General features: G+C 43.2%; 1 protein-coding gene across 3 annotated transcripts in view; it reads left to right on the top strand.

The window, feature by feature from the left end:
* Positions 1 to 22,010, top strand: part of ASAP2 (ArfGAP with SH3 domain, ankyrin repeat and PH domain 2) — a 202,507-nt gene that overhangs the window by 114,437 nt on the left and 66,060 nt on the right. For all 3 annotated transcript variants that reach the window (XM_088476015.1, XM_088476013.1, XM_088476014.1), the window contains exon 7: positions 1,690 to 1,775. In XM_088476015.1, the coding sequence (XP_088332141.1) occupies positions 1,690 to 1,775 (86 nt within the window). The remainder of the gene's footprint in view (positions 1 to 1,689; positions 1,776 to 22,010) is intronic.

Raw genomic sequence — 22,010 nt, 5'->3', positions numbered from 1 at the left:
ACTATTACTGGGGGCACTACAAGGGGAGGGGACCACTACTAGGGGCACTGCATAGGGGGGAGGGGACTACTACTAGGGGCACTGTATAGGGGGGAGGGGACTACTACTAGGGGCACTACATAGGGGGAGGGGACTACCACTGGGGGGCACTGGATCGAGGGACCACTGCTGGGGGCTTTATATAAAGGACAATGCTGGGGGTACTGCATAGGGGGGAGACTACAACTGGGGCCTCTATTTAAGGGGCATTGTATAAGGGTTACCACTATTGGGGGCACTGCATGGGGGGTGGACTTTTACTGGGGGAACTATATAAGGGGCACTGCACAGGGGGGACCACTACTGGGGGCACTATATAAGGGGCTTACTACTGGGGGCACAAGGGGCACTGCATAGGGGGATCACTACTGGGGGCACTACTGGAGGCCTGCATAAGAGTGTTCTCTTCTGTGGCACACGGGGGCACTGCATATGGGCACTACGACAGGGGGCTGCCCCATATCTTTATTTTTACCTTACATTAATCCCATATGGACCCGCCTCCTCCCTGAAACACTTGAGGGGGGGCGGCGCCGTAGCACGCACGTTCTTCGGGCACCCTGGCTTCACGCTACTCCTCTGCCAGGGCCGTCTGCATGCATTTGCCCCCCAGGCTAAAAGTTGCCAGCCAGCACCTGCCACATGCTATATCACCATCGATGGTAACCACAGTGATGGCCATCCCTAGCTGATTCTGACTTGAGCAAATCAAAAAAGGCAAGTAACTTTGTATCTGGAACAAACTATGTTGCACTGCAAGGGGTGTAAATACATTTATTGTTTTTGCATGCTGTGTAAATACTGGCTGCTTATGAATGAAGCCCACAAATGCTGGACAGCTTTATTGTTACACTGCAGTTTAGATTTTAGTTTGGACACACCCTTCTCACATCTAACTCTCTCTGTACATTGTACACCTGCCCCACCTGCAGTGTTACATGGTTTTGCCAAGTTGCACAGTTACTCATTTTTTTTTTTGCTCTGCTCCCAAGTCAGAATCAGTCCCTGAATGTCATTACTTATCTTTAATATAGGGTTTTTACTGTTGAATGGTTTGGCCAGAAGCCATAGTGAAACGGAAAGAATGCTTTTATCCTTACGTATGTGGATTTGAATTACTCTAGGCTTTTTCCAAAACCTTGGGAATTTAACCGGATAAGTTGTGGGAACTTTGACTGCAACTTTTCCAAATCACATTGGTTGTTTAGTTGTGATTTGTGATTATATTTTCAGTCTACTTTTTGGTTGTGTTGCCAATAAAGTGTACATTGAATACACTGGCAATATCATTGCTGTCATTTATTTATTATCTAATATATTTTATTGGATCTAGCAGATGCAAGTAGGCACAAATAAGCAAAACGAGTATAAGAAAAATGTAAACAAAATAGGTTTTAAAGATGAATCGGAGCTTTACATTTTGGGTAGCACAAAGAATAGTGCATTGTATATATTAGTATGCGATAGTGAGGCTGTATTTGGGAAAGGACAGCAGTTGTCCCTATAATTGAGCTGCAGGTAAAATGATGCACATTCATGCATGCATATTTCATTCTTGTCACTTGTAATCATCCGTCAGGTTTGATGAGGGACAGTAACCTTTCCATTTATATAAGCCTTGAACAAAAATGTCATCATCTTCTTTTGCAGTACCTGCTGAAAGTTAATGAAATAAAGATAAAGAAAGGAGTTGATCTGCTGCAGAACCTCATTAAATACTTCCATGCACAGTGCAAGTGAGTTTAAATATATTTAGTTTTTTTTTTTTTTTTTTTTTTTTAAATAAACTAGTTTTTACAAATTAAGCACGGTGAACACTTGTTTATAATTTGTGTAATTATGCATATAATCATTAAAGTAGAGGTAAATGGGACCTCTGCCATAGATTGACAATAACATGTACTGTCACATACAGCATGAAGTGTCCTAGGGCCTGATTAAGCAATGGAGAGAACGTACGCACGCACTCGGCCGCTGCGTGTATATGCTAATCAACGCCCAGCACTACACAATGCCGTCAACTTCCCTATAGTTTGCAAGACAGCGGAAACATCGAGAACCATTGGAACCATACACACAATAGAGGTTGACTTGATATCGCGCAGGCTTTTGGCCACTTCTTGCGTGCATCGAGTCGTCTGGCTGTGTATGCCGCCACACTGCCTTAATTATGTACACCCCTATAACGGCGTCCCATTGCACAGGCACGCCTGCATCCATTCGGGGGGGTCACCATCCACAAATGGCACTTCTGGTCAATCAATATCGGAAGGGTCTGCATACACACTGAGTGTAGTCTGTGTACCCTTGCCCGATCACACTTGCTAGTTCGCGCAGTGCGATGCATGCGCAATGCGAAAGCATCAGCAAGTGTGTGCGTTCTTTCCCTTGCGTCACTTGCTGAATCAGGCCCCTACTGCGCAATTAAATTATCTGTAATATTCAGCTGCACACATTCCCGAGAATTACGGTAATGTAACATAACTAATTTTTCCGGAACCTCTTTGATCCGTGAAGGAAAATTGGCAAAGTTGGTGGCTGTGAGGTGCCAACGTTCCGACCATCTCAATAGCACTTTGCGAACAAAGATGATAATTCAAATCATCCCTCATGTCAATTATTTTCTTTCTTTCTATTCACGGTCTTGCTGTTGCTTGGTAAAATGTACGTTATCAGGGATGTCTATTACTGTTGTACTTTAAGGTTTGGTTTGCCATCTGTACAGTTTTGTAACTGAAGTGACCAATCATCACACAATGGGTGGCTTCATCCTGAACAATCAAAATCCCATCAGGTAGTCCTTGATCTTGGCAGAATACAGTTTGCTTTAGTTGATGAACCCAATATGGCAACGGTGTGAGGTCTAACCCTTTCAGCTGTCACTTGATTAGTAGATTGGTGTGTGCAGCCAGTACTCGTTGCAGTCCTCAGCTGCGGCCAAATTGCTCCAAAATCTGATCTGATTGCAATGATTCAGCACTATTACAGAAAACCCTTTTGTACAGAAGAACATAGACACCTCGCTACATGAAGTGTTAAATGCCTGCGGGTGGGGGTGGTCATCTCTTTTTCATGGCACATTTCACCTGTAAAGACTGGAAATAATAACTGCATGGCTGTATATCATGGACGTGCCACTTCCCCTGTCTTACTTTTGAGATTTGATATAAAAATTATTAGAATAATACAAAAGAAGATATTTATAACTTATAAACATCTTCTTTGTTTATTGTAATAATTTTTATAGTTAACACCCGCCAGCTTTGTGGAGCTCCCTGGGACTGCAGGGAAACAAGAGATGAGGCAGTAACAGCTCAGCCTCACTTCTGTATAGTCAGACACTGCTTGCAGAGCTGGGTGCAGGGCCATACCACAGGCAGTAAGCTGCATGGTAATAGAGCTAATAGAGGCATGCCTCTGAGTATTGGAGGTGTTCCTTGAGCTCTGATGGACACCTTAGATGTGTCATGTGACCAGGAAGTGCACTGCAGTGTTTACAGATCGCAGCAGACACAGTGATGCAGGTAGGAGAATCAATGGACACTGAAGCTTAGTGTAGTGAGTGGAGAGTTATAGTGAGTAGGGGGTGAGACATGCTCCCAGCACTCAGACCCATCAGACCCATCTCCATGTGTGCCTCCCCAGCCATTTTACCATACGTCACTGCTGTATATAACTGGTACAGAGAAATATCAGTAACAACGCAGCACTTCCTTGGGTTTCCGAGTCGGTCACAAATCATCTGCTTCCATGTGATAAGGTATTTTTATACTTTGTTCAGTTTTGGCAATATTTCTACTTTTTTCTCAGTAGTCAGTATACAGCTTTGTTTAAGTGACTCTATGGATATTGGGTCCCACAGTAGTATACACATCATTTATGTAGACAGACTGACCTGAATTCACATTTCTGTACCATTTAATTTTTTTGCTACGTTTAGGTCACACTTCTCACAGATGATATAGTATATTTTATATATATATTTATATATATATAGCATGTGTTTGCTCTAGCCACTATGTCTTCAGCTATATGTATCTCTTAATGTACTATGCCTTGATAAAGGTTCTAATGTGGACCGAAACGTTGGCAACTATTTCTACGCATGCTAATAAAGCTTATGTATTATTGTGAATAAACAAGTCTGGAGAGTGCCTTAATCTCCGCAACCCGTGGAGTTACCTTTGGTTTTACCTTTGGCGCTGTGCGCTCGCAACCGGGTCTCGCAACAAAGGGGACGAGCTGTCGATGTTGAGTGACAGCTCGCCCCCTTTGGTGGGTGGGCCGGGGGAGTGGCTGCCCAAACGGAGGCGTTCCCATGTGAACGCCTCCGTTTGGGGGCGACCCCACTGACATCACGAGTGATGTCAGTGGGAGAGATTTCGGCTCTGTTAGAGCCGAAATCTCTCTGGGGCTTGCGGCAACGAGACCCTACCACAAGGGTCTCTTCGCAAGCCCGATGGTCGTGATGGTCTTGACCATCGCGACCATCTTCCTGGCCGCTCGCTATAGCTGTGGGTGGTCACCCACAGCTATGCGAGCGGCCAGGAGGCCGTTCTACAAAACCAGAAGGCCGGCCCTGATTCAGAGCGAGTGCTCTGTCAGAGTGTCCGGCTCTGAATCAGGGCCTCTGATTCCTATGAAATCTCAGGTGCCTTGGTGGCTCAGATGTCTGTGTTCCATTGAATGATTTATTTAGAAAAGGTTGATTTACACCTATGGCTGGGGCTCATTTTGTGAACACTTTGCATTGGAAATTGCTCACAAGGGCCCTGCTTCCTGGTGCTCCGACACTTACTTTTATTGCCAAGTTGCTTCATTACCAAGATAGAGACGCTATCCTTCGTTTGGCCATACGAAAGGCCCCCTGGAGTGGAACCATCAGCCTGCTTCAGTGTTTCCTGATTTCCCTGTGAATGTACAAAAGAGCAGGGCATTATTTGCCCCAATTAAGCGTCGCTTGAGAGATCTTCATTTGCCATATGCCATGTAGTATCTCTCCTAGGTTGTGGGATTTTGCTGATGGGGAGACCACCTTCTTTGAGACTCCGAGAGAGGCAGTGGTTTGGTTGGACCACCGAACTTTGGGCTGTCTACAGATGGACTCATGGTTGTGATATTTCTCTGCTCCTCTATGTGAAACCTTTTTTTTTTTCTATTTTTGTTTCTTTTTTTATTCTGAATACTAGCATGATTAATTATACTGTTCTCCTTTACTTCTGATTATTTATGGTCTTTTACTACTATTTGAGCCTCGAGAGTTTGATGCGTGGGTCGGGGGCCTCCGCTGTCCACTACTGAGACCAGTCCCTTACTTTACTATGATTTTCATTGACTACTTATCACTGATTTATTTCTGGATTGCTCTCCTGTAGCATGGCTTAATTCCCAACTGGTTGAGGAGCTACCTGCCTTATGATCATTTCTTTCTAGCCTCTTTCAGCCTTTGAGGTTCATTTAGCTCTTGGTTTCAGTGTACTCTTTTTAATATTTTAGATTTATACTAACTTTGGTTGTTTGTTTAGTAGGCATGCCTCAGTTGGGTGGGGGGTGTACAGGGAGGGTGGTGGTTGATGGGGATTTTTATGTTTGTTTTTGTTTTACACTGTTGCAGCTTTGTGTTCTCCTGTTGCTTTACTGATGACCGTGATTACTTGGGCTATATTTGTCAACAAATTGGCCTCTGTGTGTGGTCTGGCTAAAGACGGCCATGTTCTTTCCCAGCGCAATTTTTATATGCCTTTCCTTATTTTTGTGTGATTATTATTTTTTTGTACCTTTAAAAAAAACATGGGTTGGTTGGGCTAATGCGACACATACGTCAGCCTATCGTCTCTGTCCTTATTCGAAAGCCTCTCTTATTTTACTTTTGGCAGCGTGTGTTCTACCTCCGTACAGCAGTGATGTCCTTAACAAGGTGGATTAATTTATTGCAGCATCCCCAGATAAAACAGAAAAAAGAGAATTAAAATTACATAAATAATATACAAACGTCATTTTAATTCTTTTACATTTATTAACACTTATTGATTTATCTTTACACATCTATTCTTATACACTTCACTATCACCTTTTTTCCCTTTTCGTGTGATGCCCTGGGGATGGTCCTTGGCTGGAATTTTTTGGTGTGCCTTGCTTCTCGGACATCAACCCCTTAATATTAGGGGCGCTGGTATAGAGGAGCCTTTACGTCGGCCCAGCGCTTATTCATATATTTGCAAATGTATGTAAACCAATACTTCTGAATTTCTTTTATCATGTAGGATTCAAGTATTTTTGATTTATCTGCAGTGTGCTGGGGGGCAATTTTGTAAACCAATACCTCTGAATTTCTTTTTTCTGTGTTCAGTGTAAACCCCGCCCTTTACAAGCACCTGTAGTATATCATTAAGCTGATTGAGCAACTACCATATTTTTTGCTAGCATCCCCAGATAACCCAGTGTTATATATGAGAGACTTCAACAATGTATTAGATCCTTTAAATTGGGTTTTTGAATGTCGTGGTAGTGGGGTGTCACGATCCTGACTAATTTTTTACATATTCTGTTAGTTTCTCCTATGTTTTACCTCTGCAGTATTGTTCAAGCTAGCCCTGAGGGCCGCTCGCTCTGTGACCGCACATCACACCCAGATGATGCAGAGGTCCACCTGCACTGCACATCGCATCCGGCTGGCTATGAGGTCTGTCCATTTCTGCTCTGTGCTTTCAGTGTGTTTACTCAGCATGCTAGCACTCAGGCTGCACCCCAGAGTTCCCTCCAAAACTCACTATGGGCACAGCCATGTTGGATTCAGACATCTGACTCTCCACCACTCAGAGTGCTGCTCCCAGACCAGCTGATCGCATCAACCAATCCCTGGGAATCCAGCCCTATAAACTCCGTTACCTGACTGGCACACATTGCCAGTATAAATTCGCTTCTGCTGCAGTTACAGCTCTGTGCTGAGCTCCCAGGTATTCTGTATCTGTATGGTCCCAGTTGGTCAATCCAGTTCCAGTCTGGTGTATGTAAGTCTCCATCCACCACAGTGTTCCAGTCTGTTTAACTAAAGGACTTGCTACTAGTATTACCATCAGCTCCAAACATCGATCTCGATCCAATTCCTCCAAACATCGGTCCCCATCCCATTGTCGCCAAACATCAGTTCCAATTTGCTTGTCTCCAAATATCTGTTCCAATCCGCTTGTCTCCAAACATCAGTTCCAAACATATTTCTCCAAACATCAGTTCCAGTCTCATCTTGCTTCATCAATTCCATATCATGGATTCTACTCAATCGATTCTACTACATTGGTTCCTATTCGATTCTACCACTACAGTGCCAATTCAATTTCCAGTCTAATAAAGTTGTTCCCTACTGTCCTCGCCTTCGGGCTCATCACCTCCAGCAGTTCCACTGCCTCGTATCTTCCCTCAACACATGAGGAAGACCTGGCCCAAACCACCCACTTTCCTACACGCCTCTTCAGTTTCCACCTCAGCCTCCCACACCTGTTCCAACCAACGCCAACCCTCAGGTGTGATAGTGGGGGTTTTGCAGGGCTGGTGGGGAGCTGGGCCTGGTTGATGTCTGAAGACTGCGGCATCTGTATTTGAAGCATTTTTCTTGCTTTACTCCGAGGTATCTCTGACCACTCTTCGCTATCTCTAGTTGTGGATTTTAGCATACAATGGGGCCAGGCCTTATGAAAGCTTAACCCATTCTGGTTTATTCAAATGCCAGTGGGTTCTGAGTTGGGAGGGGATGTTTCACTCCTATGGCCGGCCCAATCATAGTCTGGAATAGTTTCCAGGCATTCTTGTGGGGTACTCTCATTAGCTGGATTGCTGAGCTTAAGACCTTTTCGAGGCCGAAGGAAACCCAACTGGATAATTCCTGTAGAGCATTAAAGCGGGCTTATTTGCTAGATGGACTGGATTCCTCTAGAGCTGCTTGGCTTGCAGCTCAATGTAAATGGAAAAGTTTGTTATTGGAAAAATCTAGATGTAAGCTTCTTATTGATGGTCACTCACAATACATTTCCCCTGGTAAGACTGATAGTTACTTGGCCAATTTGGTATGGGCTGAGTGGGCCAGTGGTGCAATTCCCTCTGTCCGGGATGGGGAAGGCAAAATTCACACCTCAGTGCCTGAGATTGCTGATGTCTTTTTCCGGTATTGTAAGTCCTTGTACACCTCTAAGGTGCAATATGATCAGGAGGCCTTAGCGGTTTATTTCAACGATATACATGTGCCATCCCTGTCTGTGGAGGCTCAAGCATTTTTGGATGCTCCTCTCACCATTGAAGAAATTGATTTGTCATTCGTCTTTTCTTTTCTTTTTTCAAAAATATTTTTATTATGACTCTTTAGCACACAAAGAGAAGTAATATACAATTTTGTACAGTTATATAAGTAAAACACATAACATCCCCGTACAGCATATAATAAAATTTTGATACCATACAAAATTCCAACAGTAAAACATAACACATAACTTTGATAGTTAATTTTCTTAGTTTCTATACTACCAGATTACAATTATTAAATCTTGCCACTATGCGGATAGAGCCCCCTCCCTTTACATCAATATCGGCGGGTCATTATCCACCATTCTTAGTTCGAACCATGATGTAGGAGAAAAGCATTTGTGAAGCAGCTGCCTTGTACTCAGTGGCAAAGTGGTCACATAGCTCTCCCTCATTTCAAAAAACCTACCAACCCTACTCTCCCTCTCCAAGGATGCCTCTATCCAGTCCATCCTGAAAAGATAGAATAACTTCTCTCGAAACAGACTAAAAGGAAGGGTTTCTGGCTGAATCCACATCTGAAGGATAGTTTTCTTTGCTGCGGCACTTATTGCCAAAAGAAGTTTCCGCCCTCCCCTAGATATCCTCTGATCTGCTGGTAATATGCCCAATATGGCCCACTCCGCAGTAAAGGGTAAAAAGTTCACTAGGTGGTCAATTGCAAATTTCCTGACACCCAACCAGAAGATTCTCACTAGAGGGCACGCCCAGAGACAGTGAAATATATCTGCATTGTCTTCCTGGCATCTATAACATCTGTGTGAAGAGGAAGACCCCATCAAAAAACTTGTGTTAGGGCTTATATATGTCCTATGAAATATATTCAAAAATAATTCTCTGTAAGAGCTAGCAGGTATGAAATAACAAGATTTTTCTAATGCATTAAGTAAATCATCAGTTGACAGTTCTGGAAAATGGTCCAACCAACGAGATAGCCCTGTGTGAATATTCTCATAATCAAGCTTTACTAGTAGAAAATTATAGTGAATAGAGTTGGCCTTAGATATGGGTGGCGGATTGGCCAATAAGTGGTCTAAAGAATTGGACCAATCTTGTGCAGAAAAAAACCTAATAGGTTCACTCACGTAATGTTGGGCTTGATAGTATGCAAATGGAAAAAATAAGAGAAAATCATATTTCCCCACCACCTGTTGGAACGTGAGAGGCCTCTTTGTATTATAGTCTAATAAATATCCAACTGATCCAAGTCCGTTTGACGCCCATGTGGTAAATGGGTGGCCAGCCTGACCTCGTTGAAACTCAGGACATTCGTCTTTTCTTAAGGGCTAGGCTCTTGGTTCGGACAGAGTACCTGTCGAGTTGTATGCCAAACATGACAGGTTCTATATACCTAGACTTCTAGACTTCTTTAATACTATACATGAGTTGGCTGATTTGCTGAGCTTTATGTCCTAGGTGCTAATTATAGTTCTCCCAAAATCAAGAAAGAAGGATCCCCTGCTCCCTGACTTGTACTGCCACATTTCTCTGCTATATACTGATGTAAAAATCCTTGCTAAAGTCATTGCATCTTCGACCAAGCCAGGTCATCACCTTGGTTGTCCAGCCAGGTCAGACCAGAATCATACCAGGAAAATCCACCACGATCAACTTGAGGCACTTGTTTTCCCACCTCCAGGCTTCCCATGAGGATGAAGCCATGCCGATTACTGTTTCTCTAGATCAGCGTTTTTCAACAACTGTGCCGTGGCACACTAGTGTGCCGTGGCGGTCAGCTCAGCACTCTTGTACTGTAGTGTGTTTTATTCCTCAGGAGGCCGATGTAGTGTGTTTTATTCCTTTGGAGGCCAGTGTGTGTGTGTATTTTTTTTATGTGGGGGACAGTATATGTTTTTTCATTGTTCACCCACCATGCATTGCCGGATGGTGTGCCTTGGCAATTTTAAAATCTTGTGTAGTGTGCCTGAAGTTGAAATAGGTTGAAAATCACTGCTAGATGCTGCCAAAGCATTTCATTCAGTTCAGTGGCCCTTCCTTTGGGAAGCGATGTCTGTCTCCTTTTGGTGTCAACCCGGTATTTCTTAGTTGGATAAAATTATTCTACTCCCCCACTGCCCGAGTCAGTGTCAACAGCTTTAAATCTGCATCTTTTGCTTTGTCCAGGGGAACGAGACATGCCTGTCCCTTGTTGCCCTTTCTTTTTGCTTTGACGATAGAGCATTCAGCTTGTAAACTACACACTGATACTTCCTTTAAAGGGCTTTGTCTGGATGGTTTGCTTTATATGCCAATCACCTCCTGATCTTTCTTGTTGATTCTCAGTCCTCTCGGCTCTCCATTCTACAGGTTGTGAATCAGTTTGACACTCTCTTGTCTTTCTATTAACTGGAGTAAATCACATATTCTTCCCCTGCGGGTGGAGAGGGTTGTCTCACGACCCCTCCAATGGATTACTAGCTTTAAATATTTGGGAATCTGGGTCTCCAATAAGATGTCAAACTATATGACTCTGAACATTTCCCTGCAATTGGAATATCTAAAGCAGAGGCTCCAGTGGCGTAAGTTCATCCCAGATGCCCGCAGGCAAGTTATAATTTGGTGCCCCCTGTCACAGCCGCTGACACTGTAATGTAGCAATTTGCATGCAGACAGGCAATATATAGACGAAGGCAGCAGCTGATGGTCTGACATGGAGCTCTCCACTAGTGTATGGTGGCTTCTCAGGTGCCGGGAAGGAGTGCCATGTATTGGTCGGCCATGACGGTACACTCCGGGTACATAGTTACAGCCCTAAGTGGGGTGAATATGTTGTGGACAATGGAGGAGGTGCCCCTTCAGAGCTGGAGCCCGGCGGCAGGTACCTCCATTGTCATCCATAGTTCTGCCCTTGAGAGGTTCCCAAACACGGACCTCAAGGCACCCCAACAGTTCAGGTTTTAGAAATTATCTATGGCTGAGCACAGGTGGTTAAATCAAATTGACTAAGGTACAAATTAATTCACCTGTGGTCAAGCATGGATTTCTTTAAAACTTCGACTGTTAGGGTGCCTTGATGACCAAGTTTGGGAATCTCTGATCTAAAGTTTAGGTTACATGCTTGACGTCGGTTTCTGTTGATTTTACTGGGAAAGGTGAACCTTTATAGTTTTGGTTATACAACGTAAGTTGTTGTAGGTCTTACACAACTCCCAGGTTTTCATCCCTCTCTGTATAATCAGTCAATCTGGATGGACCGTCGTCCTCATATCAACTGGCATACTCCTTCAAGACCCCGCACTTCTGGAAGTTTAGGCTTGCCTCATTTGAAATTATACTATTTTGCATTATAGAATACACATCTCCGAGAATGGGTGCCAGTTGGGGAGCCAGATGATCTACCTTCACTATTGGTTGCCCAGTCTGGTTTGGGCCATTCTCCCTTACAGGTCCTTTTGGGGGGTCATGTTACAAATTCAGAATTGCCTCTTGTCTCACAGGCTGTGCAGATAGGGTGCCTGGTTAGTACACTTCTGGGCTATTCAGCTTTAGATTTAGACCCTGATACTCCTTAATAGGGAATGGACAAATTGAGGAAATTATGAAACCTGCAGATGGACTTGACTTGGTGATGATGGGCAGTTGTTTCCATAGCGCAGTTATATGAGGATGGCACTTTAAAACCCATTTCTAATTTGATCTCGAAATTTGCATAACCTAGGGGCCATTTTTACCGTTACTTGCAACTGCGACACGCCTTACAAGCTCCGTTTCATGAGGGGGCATCCGATTATGTTGGAGTCTCCCATAAAGAAGCAGCTGGTTTCTTTAAAATATTTTTTTCTATTACATTCCCTGCATTCTGTCCCTTTCTCTGGGCTCCAGGATCGGTGGAGGCAGATATGGGCTGCTTAAGTGATGACTATTGGGGATTGGTGCTAGGTAGTCACCGAGAGGCCACTATGTCTATATATTTCCAACAGATACAATTATACATATGCATCGGACATATCTTACTCCAGTTTGAAGAAGTTCCCCTACCGGCCCCAAATGCTCTGTACTTGAGGGTACTTTTTGTCATCTCCTCTGGTCCTGCCCACAGATTTCTGTTTTCTGAGATAGAGAAACCTAGGCAGTCTCCTCCACAAGTGTGTCTCTTCCCCTTATGGATCCCGTAGTGGGCCTTTTGGGTATACTAGATGACCATCAATATGTACTTAATGCCCTGGATTTGGCGAAGGTGTATATAGCAAGGGCTTGGATTGCCCCTCAGGTCCTGTCTTTAGTGCCTGGGTTATACTGGTGAATAATACTGTCACCCATGAGAAATCTATACATGTACTAGTCGCTATACAGTGTATCCCGTTGAACTTTGAGCTGGTCTGGGGTCCTTGGTTGGACTGCCCATATAGCTCTGTTTTGCCTGCAGATATTACGTATGTGGGCCCTATCCTTCACCAGCCCTCTGATAATGCTCACCAGATATTCTTGTTCTTTAAATGACTCCTTTTTACATCTATTATGCATCTTAATAGGTGATTCTTCTACTGTTAAATTTTCTATAGGCAGTTACTTATTTTCCTTTTGAATTCTTGATATGGTCTCACTATTTTGCCATGTATCATGTACGTCATTTACCTGGGAAAGGGAGAGCACCAGAATGCACTATGGGAAGTAGGCAAGCCGGCTGAGGCAGTGTGATGCTCTGGGCAATCTTCTGCTGGGAAAGCTTGGGTCCTGGCATTCATTTGGATGTTACTATGACACATACTACCTACCTAAACATTGTTGCAGACTAAGTACACCCCTTCATGGCAGCAGTACAATGTGTCCTGCCACACTGCAAAAATTGTTCAGGAATGGTTTGGGAAACATGACCAAGAGATAAAGTATTAAAACTGAAGGGAAAATGCCCCAAGAACAAGCAGCAACTGAAGACATTTGCAGTAGAGGCCTGGCAGAGCATCACCAGGGATGAAACCCAGCGTCTGGTGATGTCTATGCGTTCCAGACTTCAGGCTGTAATTGCCTGCAAAGGATTTGCAACAAAGTATTAAAAAGTGAAAGTTAGATTTAGGATTGTTTAGTTTGTCCCATTACTTTTGGCCCCTTAAAAAGTGTGAGGCACATATAGAAACCGTTGTAATTCCTACACCGTTCACCTGATTTGGATGTAATTACCCTCAAATTAAATCTGAAAGTCTGCAGTTAAAGCACATCTTGTTTGTTTCATTTCAAAGCCATTGTGGTGGTGAATAGAGGCCAAAATATGAAAATTCTGTCAATGTCCCGATATTTATGCACCTGACTGTATATAGAGGAAAAGGAACAGTGCTAATAAATAAATTGTCTATAAACACCTATAGACTGAGCTCCTGGTATGGAAGAAAAAGATTAAGACTCATGAAGTGAATATCTCATTTAATATGTAAAAGTACAATGAAAGTTTCCTTATTAACACATAAAAAGCATGGATTATACACTTATTAAAAAAGACAACAATTGCAAGTTAATAAAATATAAACTGTATCATGGACACATCTTTATTTAAATCTATTAAGATAGTCCAAATATATAGGGATATACCTCCGTTCATATAAGAAAGTTTTAGAACCAAATTGTCCCAAGATATAATATATGGGCGTAAACCTCCGTTCATATAAGGCAGTATAGGAACCAAATTGTCCCAAGATATAATATATGGGCGTAAACCTCCGTTCATATAAGGCAGTATAGGAACCAAATTGTCCCAATTAATACAACCAGTGCTGCTGGGTGGTTTAGCAGATCATCTGGCTACATAAAGTAGTCCCAGGTCTAGTGAATAGAGGTAACGGCCTCCTGGTGATTGTAAGAAATCCTTAGCTGCTTGTAGTTGCGATGCTGCGTTCCCTGACCGGCGTCGGGTGAAAGTGGTATAGGTCCTATACGCGGCTCCGTAACAATACCAGGAAACATGCATATAGTGCCAATGGACTGGAGGTGGTCTTTGCACAAAAACGGGGTTCCAGGTAACGGCGCTACACGCTTTCCCCCCCCCTCCAAACATGGAGACTTTATCAAAGCCTCTGTGTTTGGGGGGCAAAACCCATACATACTGGCCTCTGTGTTTGGGGGGCGAAACGCATATATACTGTGTGTGCGTGTGTATGTATGTGTATGTATATATATATATATATATATATATATATATATATATATATACTGTGTATATGTATGTATATGCATGTGAACATATATTAGTTTATATAGTATATGTATGTATATATACTGAAGTGCCAAAAGTCATGGGATAGATGCCTTTTAACGTGTAGGATCCCCTCTAGCCCGGCGAATTACTGCAATTTATGTGGATGTGATTTGAGCCAGCGTCGCTTGTCTGTTACCACGGACAATTCTGGCCAGACGCCACTGGTCACGATCATTAAGCACCCGTGGTCGGCCACTAGTGCAACGATTGTTAGTAATCTTTGGTTGTAGGACAACACTGCTGTATGTTATATATCATATACAGTGAAGGGGTTAGTATTTCAATAATTTTAGTGTAATTGATATGCCCCTAACATTGACTTTGCTACTAGTGTTTTTACTTAAAGAGCTTGCACCATGGAAGCAGCATCTCCCCTGTTGTGTGCTCTCATAGACTGAGCTGTGTGTGCTTCTGGCTGGTTCCCAGCCTGTCACTTCCTAGCTCACATGATTCGGAATTGTTCACTCACTACTGAACCAGGAAATAACAAAGGTCGTCACTGGCTGCGGTAGGGGAAGCATAATACAGTATGTGTCCCCGCTCCCTGATATTGCATGATAAAAGGAGCTGTTATTAACACAAACCTTTTATCATGGAGACAGACAAAGTGATTTCCTTCCATCCTTATACCAGTAAATTGTATAGGTCACCATGTACAAATAAAACTGTATATATAACTAAATGTCCATTAAAACTCGGCTGTGTTGTGTTTTTGTCATAACAGTTTAGAATATGCCTTTAAAAGTAATCCTGAGGTGGTGGTTGTGTGTGCTGGGGGGGGGGGGGGGGGGGGTTGTTAACTTCTTTCTCTTCTCCCGAAATGAACTTTATTTGACAGTGAACATCACTACATGAAACTGCACTTGTGTCTTTAAACCATGTGGGAGTAGTGTTTAGCTAGGTACACACTATCCGATATATTGTGCGATCTTGGTACTTTCGACCAATCTGCTCAGCCATTGTATAGTGTGTACCCCCAAACCGTAGTTCTCACCTATTGTTCATTACATCTTACCATAGGATGTTCTGCAAGTCCAATGGGACAAATCCACAGACGACGTGTTGTTATATGAAGCATGTAACAATATATTGTATCGTCATACTTCAGATCGTGTAGTGTGTACAGCGATGCAATACATTGCATTCCTGGGTTGCATCGTCGTTCAGGTCTGTACCCGGCTTTAGACGCAAGACAACATATATGTACAGATGTGTCCTTATACACTGTGCCTCAATACACCATGCAGCACGAGCTTGCTCTGAGCGTCACTTTCGCCCATAAATGCGTTGGATGTAGCAGACTGCTTCAGGAGAATGCGCTGATAACATTTTGATATGTGTGAGACTGAATCTGTATAAGAAGCATAATGGAACTTGGCGTAGAAAAAAGCCGCGGCCACTGCACCATAGCACTTGCAGATTCAGACTCAGTCGCACACAGATATACAAGTGTTGCATATCAAATTAATCAGTGCAGTCTCCTGAAGCTGCTTGTCCATTTGCGACTATATAACAATTTCTGATAAAAAAAAGACGCTCAGCGCTAGCTAAGTCGCAGGGGACCTGACTTGAAATAATTTCTTAGCAGAAACTTGAAATTGTACATTAACAAGTACGCACAAGCTTAGATAAGAGGGCTGGATCCGGAGTCAGATGCAAGAGGAAATGCAAATGGCATTTTCAGATTTCAGCATACTGGCATGCCCAAAAAAATAAATCCACGCATGTGCTGGATCAGTTATACTCGCATGGACGGAGATCGTTAGAGCATATGGATTGATCTGTCACATCATCCGTAAAATTTGTGTTTCTGTGTGCATGGAACTGTTCTGTGTCGTGGGCGTGTAAGCCGGCTTCCGTGCTCAATAATAGCTTGGCAAGGAGAGTGGACACCTGTTTCAGACTGATGTTTGATTTCCTCCAGTGGAGCTCAGCATTGCAGCAGCACCTTTTGTAGGTAGCAAGTCTGTTTTGTGTTCCGTGGTTGTGTTTATATCATTGTAATGGTTGGAGCAGCATAGTCTAGGGCTGACTGTAGTGTCAGCTGTAGAAAGGTAGCAGGGGCAGGACAGGGTAGATATAGGAGAAATTAGTCATTATGGAGAAGAAGAAGAAAAGGATGAAGTTGAGCTGCAAGGGGAGGCAAATCAAGTTACGTAATGGTAAGGAGGAGGGATTTTGAAATGAATGGATTACAGTTTGCCATACTTCCTAATGTTGGTTGACACATAGTGTTTCTCAGGTGCATGCATACCTCTAGATAAGTAACAATACAAATGTAAAAGAAAATCTACTGTAAAGCATAGTAAATTTAGCTTATGTTTTATATAGTGTATTTCAATATCTTTTTAATGTGTAATGTCAGGTCCACTGTTGTAAAACATATCTTTCCATAAGATAATGGAATTAATTTGAATTGGAATAGCAGCCGCTAGAAAGTGAAGAATTAATACCTTTATACTTAGAAAAGTTGGTAGCGTGAAAAGTCAACTACTTTTCCTTCTCATTAGCTCTCTCCGCTGCTTTGATAAGGATTTTCCCGTAGGGTTTTTGGGTGGTTAAATTATTAATACCTGTTTTCAATCCTATCCCAACCTTGCCTGTTCAGTGCAGGGTAACAGACGTTGTTTGGAGTGACATGCAACCATAGTAATCTTGTGAAAGTTCCTTTTACCTGCTAATACACTGCAGCCACTTAGATCAGGCAATCGTTTCATTAATCGTCAGCTTCTCAATCAGTGACATAACCAGAGGTCTGAAGGTTGGACGGCCTCCTGCATCTCATGAAACAGATGTGTCTTCACTCGTCTTTGCTGCAGTCGATTCAAACAGCCCCTCTCAGTGCATCTGGTCCAAGGCGACTCTGCAAGCGCCGGGAGTCTTATTTGCATTTTGTTTCCGAAATTGCGTATAAAGGTACCCATACATTGTGCGATATAGCAGCCGATCTGATGGATTGGTATGATATCGCTGCTATATAGTACCGTGTGTGGGCATATCATCAGCCAGTGCACGCTCCCGTGGGGTCGTACATCGCACCTTCAGATCTTACTGCAAGTTCACTTGATCTGGGGATCTGATGTACGATCCCATGCAGCGCTATGCGGGTGGGCGAGGGAGGTGCCGGCATATGGGGTGGACGGCCACCCGTTCGCTCCTTTCGTGGGGGCCGCCCGATATATTGGACCTCTGATCGCAGGTTGCGTCGCAAGGTGCATATCTCACAGTGTATGGGCACCTTAAGTCGCGTGTTGCTACTAGGATGCACCAGGAGACTGTGCTGATTGATTTAATAATAGTATATCTGTGTGCGACTGTGCTATGATTAATTTGATATGTGACACTTGTATATTGTAGCATGCGAAATGCTACGATGCAACAGCCACAGCTTTTTTCTACGCCAAGTTCCGTTTACAGTCTCAGTCGCACACAGATATACAAGTGTTACATATCAGTTTAATCAGCACAGTCTCCTGGTGCGTCCTAATTGCATCACATTGCACTGCGTGGCATATCGAGGCTAGATGCACAAGGATATATCTGTATTGCCTCCGTAGTGGGCTTGAATGAATAATTGACATAAAGTGTCACAGTTCCCTAGTGGCTACTGCTTGTCCCATTTACAGTCTTTGCAAACACTTCAGGGAAGTCAGAGTCTCTTTACAACACGTTTGGCAAGATTAGAGGTTGGCAGCTGCCCCTGGGTGGGTTCAAGGGAATGCAGGTGCAGTACTGAACACATCTTATTTACTGCAACAGATCAGCAGCAAGGCATAAGTCCCTGATTTTCCTGTGCCCTCTTAGAATGTTAAAACACATCACAGAATATTAGTGCAAAGTCCAATGACAGCATGAAAGGGCCAATAGCTTTGCTTTCTTGTCCCGTCACTCCTCAAAGTGATCCCTGGAAATACACTAAGCTGTCCACAATTGTTTATCATTTTCTTAAAGCAACTCCCTTCATTTAGGGCAGTGTTTCCAAACCTCGGTCCTCGAGGCACACAGGACCTCATTCAGAGTCAGTCGTTGCGGCCGCTCGGTCGTAAGGTAAAAGCGGCCGGATATGCAAATGAAGTGCTCACAAGTTGCGTCATTAAAATGGGATCGTTAGCTGGAGGAGTGAGGGGAGGATGCGGCAGTAAGACTAAAAATCCGCCCCCTTCTCGTTCCCATTACACGTCATCTCCGGGCATATAAGGATTAATCGAGACCATCGGGAACCATCGGAGCTGGTCGTAGAGCTTAAGGTTGACCATACCCTCTCTTAAGCACTACGTTCAAGTCAGTGTGCAAACCTCCCATGTCACATGTGCCATGACACTACTTAGTTAATTATGCACTCCCATAAAACGCCGTTTGCATAGTCAGGCACGCCTGCATTCGGATCTCCACTCCCCCGTTCACAAGCACCTTCCCCTGTTACCACCCACAAACGCCTCATCCTGTCACTCAAACTAACGACCTGGCCGTGTACAAGGAGAGAGCAATTTCTGATCGTAATAGCTAGTTTGCGCACGCGCATTGCAAATTTCACGCATGCGCAGTTTAGCGAACATCGATGGCATACGACCAAGCGGCCGCAACGACCAACTCTGAATGAGGTCCACAGTCCTGGCTTTAGTGATATCCATGCTTAAGCACAGATGGTTAAATCAAAAGAACTGAGGTACTAAGTAGAACACCTATGGTCAAGTATGGCTATCCTTAAAGCCTGGACTGTTAGTGTGCCTTGAGGACCGTGGTTGGGAACCCTGATTTAGGGCAACTTTTTATAGTATGTACTGTAATAATCTGTCGTCTGTGACCGGACACAAGCAGATTTGGCATATCACCATTTCCTTAACAGACTGGTTTAACAGGTTTTTGTGACTTTTTTTAATCTTTTAACTAGATGTTAATAATTTATTTTCGTCCTTGTTTTGGAAAAAAAATATTTGAAAGTTTTTGTTTGTCTATTTTTTTAATCTAAAGAAAAACTGCAACTCACCGTAAAATGGGTACACACTATATGATATATCGTTACGACGTGGATCGGAATGATATAGTGTACACATCGTATAGTGTGTATGTCTGATCCATCATTCTCTCCCTCTTCCCATCTTCTGTTCTTCACATTGCCCCGGTGTACACTGGATTGTGCACGGCACGTGCCGAGTATCATTACATTGCATTGCACCAGTGCTGGGTAGCACCATCGCATGTAAGGAAAGGATTTACATGGCTAAATTACATTTATTTACAAAATGAGTCTTTATTCATTGAGAAAAACAAATAAAACTGGCCAGCAATGTGAACCTTTGTTTTTTAACCCCCTCCCTCCATCAGGTGTTTTATATAGAAAATAAAAAATAAAATAGTGCACCCTACCATTTTTATCATGAAATACCGGTTTCAAAATGAGCATAGTTTCAAGTGTATTTAAAATTCACTGTCAGTGAACCTAAAAGCAAATTCTTAGCACTAACCAGTCGTTCAAAAACGCTTTTAAACCCATGAGTTTCTATGACGCATCAGTCGTCGGAAGATTATTCAGCCAACTCGGAGATCACACAGATCTGCAGCTCCTTCCTTTGTTAGGTGATTTCTCCACTCGCTTTGTAAGTCTGTAATGGGTTAGAACAGGGGAGGCTGCAGGACAGATACAATACAAGTAACAGAAGGAATTTATATATTTATATATGATTGTTGTGTATTAAATAGTATGTGTACGTTTATATTTGGTATAGCAGGGTTTAATATGTTGTGTTTGTTCTATGATATTATAGGGCTAGTTTTTATTTAGTTAATGAACTGTTAAGGGGTGTATATGTGGGTGTAGTTATCCTAGTTGTTTCTGGGTAGGGTGGTCCCTTGTTTACCGGTTATTCCCTCTGGCCTATCCCGCATTTGTCTTAGTTGTTGACTTTATTGTGGGATTGAGCGGTAGCAGTGGCTGTCTCGCTATTATATCTTGTGGTGCTCTCCCCTCCAATACTCAGGTTAGGCTGACTCTACCCTACAGGTCCTGGTGGACCTTTTGTGTGTCACTGGGAGGGGAGTTTGGATATCTTGGGCTATTTCACACTTGCCGATTTTGACCGGCTGGCAAAAAACAGGACTAAAGCCCGGCCGTTTTTTTACAGGCACTCAGTGTCTTTCACATGCAATGGTTTTGAGCCCGTTTTTAATGTTTTTTTTTTTATTTTTTTATTTATTAGGGCATGCACAGCAGCATCAAGCTGAGAAAAGCCGGCCGGCGTGTGTGAAAGGAAACATTGTTTCCTATAATCCACTGACTTGCAAGGAGGGGCACTGGCACGGCACGGCAGCCGTCCTTCTCAGCGGATATTCCCGGCTGTAACACGGCGACTGTGCCCGTGCCGTCTGAAAGGGGCTCACAAGCTTCCATGTTTAATTAAATTCTACACCCGGCAAAAAAAATGCCTGTTTTTTTGCCGGCCGGGCCAAACCGGCAGGTGTGTAATAGCCCAAGTGTGTGCATGATCGCCTGGCAGAAGGCCCCCCATTTAGACCTGGTTTGGGGTGGTGAGAAGATCGCAACACTGCTGTGTGAGGCTGTTCTTTCTTCAACACCATTTCTTTCCCCTCTCCTTATACCTCATTACTAAAAAATAAACAGGCCCTTTTCCCGCCAATAAGTCTCTGTGTATTTATTTATTATAGTTTATTATGATTTATTATATATTTATTACAAACGATATATGTGGTTTAAGTTATTAGCAACAGCTTTTAAAAGCAGATTGTGATTATTATTACTAGTTATGTATATAACATACACATATTCTGCAGCATTTCAGATTATGTGTTCTGGAAACGTGCTGGATGTGTCTTGTCGCAAATGGAGATTTGGCACATGATCCTGTTTAAAACTCTGTGTATCCTAACTGAATTCATCTGACACAGGGTTTGGTGCTAAGCCAATAACCTAGAGTTTCTGGTACTGTACACATAATCATATCAGTTTTTGTAAAACTTGTTGGTAATGAATGTTGTCCGCACTACGGAGCGTCTCCCTATCTCTCATTATGTACACACACACCCTCTCTGACATTTCTTATTTTTTTTTTTTTTATCCTTTATTTACAAAATTGTTTGAAAAATTGTGTTGCATATTTATTTTTTTTAAAGGTAAAATTGGGATAGGGAGATAGGTAGGAGAGGTTGGGCAGTAGAATCGTCAGATTCTCCTTATGCCCACGTTTGTTCTATTAAGCATATTTAGGTTGCAAAGGAGTCAAGGCATCCGTATCCAGGATGTAGTTTATATCCTCGCTGTCGGGACGCCGGAACTCAGATTCCTGGCACCTGACGGTCAGGAGTTGTGCACAAGGGGAAGAGTTAGGTTTAGACTGCGGATGGGGGGGGGGAGTTAGCTTTAGGCTGCGGGGGAGGAGGCGATTTAGTTTTAGGGGTAGGGTTAGGATACTTATACCTCTTTTACACCTAAAACCCGGGTCTGACCTGGGTTTTCAGACAAGGTTCCAACCCAGGT

The sequence above is a fragment of the Taudactylus pleione genome, unplaced genomic scaffold (genome assembly GCF_031769625.1).
Source record: "Taudactylus pleione unplaced genomic scaffold, aTauple2 ptg000180l, whole genome shotgun sequence".
NCBI classification, from domain to species: domain Eukaryota; kingdom Metazoa; phylum Chordata; class Amphibia; order Anura; family Myobatrachidae; genus Taudactylus; species Taudactylus pleione.
This window is presented reverse-complemented; position numbering and strand designations above follow the sequence as displayed.